The following is a 6,256-nucleotide window of genomic DNA, read 5'->3' on the forward strand; positions in this document are numbered from 1 at the left end:
CACCGCCCGAGACGTATCTACCGCCCCACACCCAGCCACCCCCACCAAATCTTATTTACACTACCTCTCTACCAAATATATCTCTCTTCTCTCTTACACTTCCTCACCCACTATTAGCTACATATTTTCTGATATATATCTTTACTATCTACCGATCTTGATTGATATTATATCTTCTACCCTACCGCCCCTTCCACCTTATCTGGTATATTATCCCCAATACGGTCTAATAGCCTGTACTACCCATCAGCGAGCCCTATATGAGACTAAAATTCTTGATCATATAATCAAGTTCCACCACGATCTGTCTCTTACCGAGGCCGATCTAGCTGCCTATCGGCTCCTATCTTTGGCTGCTAGCCACCATCTGATCTTGGAAACTCAGCCTATTCCGCCGCTACCGACACTGAAACTACCAGAAAACGGCTATCAATGCAAACTATGCAAATCTCTCTCTCTGAGTCAGGGTAAATCCCGTATCCATCTACGTGAGAGCCATAGGATCAAAGGCTATACAGCTCAGGATGCAGAAGCTACTATATGCCTGATCCAAGCCTTAGAGGGCTCAGCCTATCTTTTTCGTGTTACCGAGCCTAGGCTATCTTTGCCTACTACTCTCACTCGTAAGAGATCTAGAGAGCTCTCTCTCTCAGACTCGGTCTCTAGCCCAGGCCAGCGGCTAAAGATAGCTACTCTCTCTGAGCCAACTGGGCCTAGCCAGCTAGCCGGGCTCTCTCAGCCAGCCGGGCCTAGCCAGCCAACTAGGCTCTCTCAGCCAGCCGGGCCTAGCCAGCCAACTAGGCTCTCTCAGCCAGCCGGGCCTAGCCAGCCAACCCAACAAGCTCTCTCTACCCAGTTTTTAGCTAGCCTGGCTAATCTACGGAGCTCTCTGAAACAATCTAGGGTAATCCAACCCCTTGATGAGACCTACGAGGCTAGGGGCTTTTTCACAGATAGCCAGTATCCAGCCTATCTAGCTGGCCGGGATGCTGCTGAGCTAGAGACCCTATTTACCCTACAGAGCCCGGAGCAGATGATCTGGCTCTCCGCTATTATATATCAGCTGATTTCTCTAGGGAATAGCTATATTCAAACAGCGTCTCCACAGACCCGAGCGGCTCTGAATTCCTTTAGCCTAGACCCCGCTACCCAGGCTACATTACGTCCGCTACGGGGTCTACAAAATAAGGCCTCCATCAAGAAATATAGCCTGATTTTTCAGGCTTTAATTCAATTTTTACTACGTTCTTATCTCTCTATCGATGGCGGCGGCCCTGCAAGCTATCAGGGTCTTTATACTCTACAACCGCGGCAGCTAGCTGGCCTAGCAAGCCTAGATCACTTTTTACAGGCTTTGCCACCTCCATCCGAGAGCCTAGCTGCCTATCAGCCAGCTTCCTTCCAGCCTAATGATCTATCTGATACAGGCTCCGATACAGGCTCCGATACAGCCAGTTCCGATAACGATACTCTACCGATACTACCGCAAGCTAGCTTGGATAATAAACAGATCTCTAAGGGTGTAGGCTTAGTAATTGAGCTAGCCCTCTCTCTAGCTGAATGTGAGGCTAGAGATAGACAAGATATCCCACTCTATGCATTCCTAGCCTGTTTTAGCCGGAACTATCAACGTGATTGCTTTAAACCGTTGGACCAAATCACCCATTCTTACTCAGCGATTATCAAATGCTACCAGTTGATTATACTATATTGGCTATATACAGATATCTTTACTGATTTAGCTATTGATCAATCTATGGCTAGTTATACTAGATCTTGGATGCACCAATGGTTTATTGCACAATCGGAGACTCCGTTAGGGCATATATTGATCTTACGTGCCCTAGGCTTTGCTATATCGAAATCTAGCACCTCGCTAGGCAAGATATATAGCCTGGCTCCCCATACCCTTCGGTATCAACATATTACTCTCTCGCAGCAAGATCTAAGGGTCTTCCTAGCTAAAGGTATAAATCAGCTTGCCCTAGCTTTATCAAATGATCTATTTCTGGAATTTACAAATTTTCAAGCGGTAAGTTAATAACCCTAACGAGTATAATATATATATATCTATATCTAGCTATATCTCTATATCTTACTATATTTACTAATATATATCTATCTATCTATCTAGGCCCAATCTTCTCTATCTCTCTCCAAGGCTGCCAGCTTCGAAGATATAGGAAATATGACAAATCGATGGTCTTTTCTATCAGTCTATCTAGCTGGCCAGCCATCTGATTTCTTACTTCAGAAGGCTTTAGCTTCCCCAGCCTGGACGGAAGAGATAGTAGCCGAAGATAGGCCTGATATAGAGCTCTCCCGGCCTAAGGCTCTAGGCTATCTAGAGACTACCAGCAACTGGCTAAAAGGCCTTCTAACCCTTACCCATATAGCCAGCGGCGCACCGGCTAGAGGTACAGAGATAAATCAGGTGATCTGGCAAAATACAGCTACCAACCAACGGAATTTATTCCTAGATCCAGTGAACCATATCTTTCTGATCCGGCTAGCCTATTCGAAGACCTTTAGCCGAAATGGCCAAGAGAAAGACGCTGTACGGGCCTTACCACAATCAATCTCGTGGCTACTTTTAGCCTATCTGGCCTATATTAGGCCATTTGAAGAGGGCTTGCTGATCTGGCTGCATAAGCGGCTGCCTGAGGCCTATTTTATACTATTCTATGATTACCGGACAGCTCAGCCGTTCTCTTCTAAGATACTCTCACATACACTGAAGAGTATGAGCTCAGAATTGATTGCTCAGCGGATCAATATAAAGGTCTGGCGGCATCTAATGCAAGGCTTTATCCGTTATGGGCTTGGTCTAGCCGATCCGCTGGCCGATTTGGGTACAGATAGGCTAGATGTGGAAGGCCTTGGAGCCGAACAGATGAACCATTCTCGTGGAACCGGCTTAGCTGTATATGGCCGAAATATAGCAAGCTTCCAGGGTATCAGAGCAGATATCCAAACAGCTTTGATTAGCTTTAGTCAACAATGGCATACCTATTTGGGTATATCAGCTGATCAGCTTATATTAGGCTCACTGTTCTATAATAGGCAATCTGTGAAGCCCAAGGCCGAAGCCCAAGCCCAGCTAGCCTCTTCTAGTCTTCCAGAGCTTGTTTTACTACCCCTAGAGAGGCCGGTTGTACAATATCACTACCCTATCCGTTTAGGGGCAGTCAGGCCTACCAAACAGGTTAGCCTAGGCCAGTTCTATGAGTTTTTAAACTTATATAGCAATCTATATTCCAGCCAGCCAGGCACTCTCTCAGAGCCAACTGGGCCTAGCCAGCCAACTGGGCTCTCTCAGCCAACTGGGCTCTCTCAGCCAACTGGGCTCTCTCAGCCAACTGGGCTCTCTCAGCCAACTGGGCTCTCTCAGCCAACTGGGCTCTCTCAGCCAACTGGGCTCTCTCAGCCAGCCGGGCTCTCTCAGCCTGCCGGGCTCTCTCAGCCTGCCGGGCTCTCTCAGCCTACCGGGCTCTCTCAGCCTGCCGGGCTCTCTCAGCCTGCCGGGCTCTCTCAGCCTACCGGGCTCTCTCAGCCTACCGGGCTCTCTCAGCCAGCCGGGCTCTCTCAGCCAGCCGGGCCTAGCCAGCCAACTGGGCTCTATCAGCCAGATCTGGATGCCAGTCAGCGTATACGCAGCCTAGTATACTCGCCTTTGCTAGATAGCAGCTATATCGATAGGGGTACCCTAACGCAGATGCTTAGGGAATTCCTTAGTGATAATACTGCTGTTTTTCGGAGCTCTGGCCAACAGGAAGCTTTTTATGCTATAATAAAGCAAATTCCATATCTCTATCTTATCTTACCAACCGCATCTGGTAAAACTACCCTATTCCTCTTTGGGGCTAGTATATTGCCTAATCAGATAACGATATTGATTATACCGTTGATATCTTTGAAGCTAGATATCCTAGCTAAAGCTAAGGCCTTAGGGCTAAGGCCAACGGTATGGGAGCCTGCTATCGGCTATAAGGGTCTCGATCCGGAATCTCGGCTGATTCTTGTCCAAATCGAGTATATTGTATACCCTAAATTCTACGAGATGGCTAGCTATCTAATCAATCAGCAACGGCTAGCTAGGCTAATATGGGATGAATGCCATTTAATCCCACTCTCGCAGAGCTATAGGCCTATTATGAAACGGGTTTGGCATACCCTAGCTTTGCCGGTTCCAATGATCTTTGCCTCGGCTACCTTACCGGGCTATCTAGAAGCTGAGCTTACAGGGATGCTAGGCTTGCAATCTAAGCCATATATTATCAGAGAGAGCCTAATTTTGAAGAATATAGCCTATGGGGTGGAGAGTTTACCGGCCTTGCTAAAGCCAGAGAATTACGCTGGCTATCTGATACAGTGGATGAAGGCTTTTAGGGCTAATCGGCTTAGCTATACCGGGAGGAAGACTATTGTGTTCTGCCGTACAAAGGCTATAGTTGATCAGCTATATCAGGCCTTAGAGCCTCAGGCAGCTAGATTCCATTCTGATCTATCTGAGGAAGAGAAATTAGCCCAATTAGCCTATTTCAGAGCCGAGGGTCCAATTTTATTGGCTACTAGTGGTATCGGAGCTGGCTATGATTTCCCAGATGTGGATCTTGTAATCCATTTTAAGCCTGGCCGATACGAGATTACTAGTTTTATACAGGAATCTGGCCGAGCTGGGAGATCACCTAATCTATCTGCATGGGCTTATTGCCTAATTCCGTCTAGCTCTGGAAGATATATATCTTTAAATGGCCCTGCTGAGCAAATTTATTTTCAGCAATATCTGTATGAAGATATCTGCCGGCGGAGAGTTATAGCTCGGGTATTTGATAGCCAAACCCTAGAGCATTGTGAGCCTAGCTGGGCTCTATGCGATCTCTGTGCTAGCCGATTTGCTACCCTGACTAGCCAATCCCAAAGGGTGAGAGCAGTGGAAAGGCAATATAACAACGATATGGCCTTTTTTGCTAGAGCGGTAAAATACTGGACCGAGGAGAGATGTTTTATATGCTGGCTAGGATGGTATAGTAAGTTATAACTCTCTCTCTCTTTATATATATATATATAAATATATATCTATATATCTATATATCTGTTTGCTAATATTTAAATATAGCTATATATCAGACAGAACAGCCGAGAGATGAAGCTTCTGCACACTGTTTTACTAGCTGTTACTATTATAGGACAGGCTATAAACAACAGGCTGAGAGGCTAAGGGCTATGGTCTATCCAGAGGAAGATAGCTGTTGTTTTGACTGCTATCTGCCTACTAGGCTATGCAAAGGAGCTTTGTCTACTGAAACAGGATGTTTTTCACCAGAGCTTATAGCAGCATTTTGGGTATTATCTTCTAAAATAATAGAAGAAAATGCAGAGGCTGATATAACAGATCCAAGCCTAAACGGGGATTGGGTGCCTAAGGAATGGACGCCAACTAGGTTTAGAAAGCAGATATGGAGATTAGATACAGAGATGGTAGCCGGCGTATGGTTTTTTTATAGTTTTGCCAAGGAATTTTGGAGTGATATGGGTATGGAGTGATAATTTGGATGAATCTGCAGTTTTACTAGTTTTACTATATTTTTTATATAACTGTTTTATTATAGCTGGATAGCTGTAAATTTTCTCTATCGAACGGTCTAATTTGGGAGTTTATAGGATTAGTATAGAGCTAAATACGGCAAGCCCATCCAAGCCGAACGATATCAAATTGACTAGGCCTATCCAAGCCGAGCCACATCAAACCAACAGGGGCTTTCCAAGCCGAGCTATACCAAACCAACTGGGCCTATCCAAGCTGAGCCGTATCAAACCAACTGGCGTATCTAAACCGAGCAATATCAAACTGACTAGGCCAGACTAAGCCGAACCATATCAAATCAACTGAGCCCGTCCAAGCCGAACTATACCAAATCAACTAGGCCCGTGCAAGCCGAACCATATCAAATCAACTAGGCCCGTCCTAGCCGAACCATACTAAATCAACTGAGCCCGTCCAAGCCGAACCATACCAAACCAATTAGGCTCGTTCAAGCCGAACAATAGCAAATCAACTGGGCCCATCTATATTAAATCAACTGGTATATGTAATCTGAATTAAACCAATTCAACTAGGCCTATATATATTAAACCAACTGGCGTATCTAAATTAAACTATACCAGATCGATTAGGCCCGTCTAAGCCGAACCATACTAAATTAACTAAGCCCGTCTAAGCTGAACTATACTAAACTAACTAGGCCTGTCTAAG

At 45.7% G+C, this 6,256-nt stretch overlaps 1 protein-coding gene across 1 annotated transcript; it reads left to right on the forward strand.

The window, feature by feature from the left end:
• Nucleotides 1-235: 235 nt before the first annotated feature.
• On the forward strand, nucleotides 236-5,201 carry N7478_003944 (telomere-associated RecQ helicase; the record flags this gene model as incomplete). The annotated part of the gene is made up of 4 exons (XM_056920158.1): nucleotides 236-1,531; nucleotides 2,135-3,205; nucleotides 3,266-4,924; nucleotides 5,190-5,201. Coding segments are annotated over 4 exons (4,038 nt in total), but the record flags the coding sequence as incomplete, so codon positions are not given.
• Between the last annotated feature and the right edge of the window lie 1,055 nt (nucleotides 5,202-6,256).

Source organism: Penicillium angulare (genome assembly GCF_028827245.1).
Source record: "Penicillium angulare strain IBT 27051 chromosome Unknown utg000004l_segment0_segment0, whole genome shotgun sequence".
Classification (NCBI taxonomy): domain Eukaryota; kingdom Fungi; phylum Ascomycota; class Eurotiomycetes; order Eurotiales; family Aspergillaceae; genus Penicillium; species Penicillium angulare.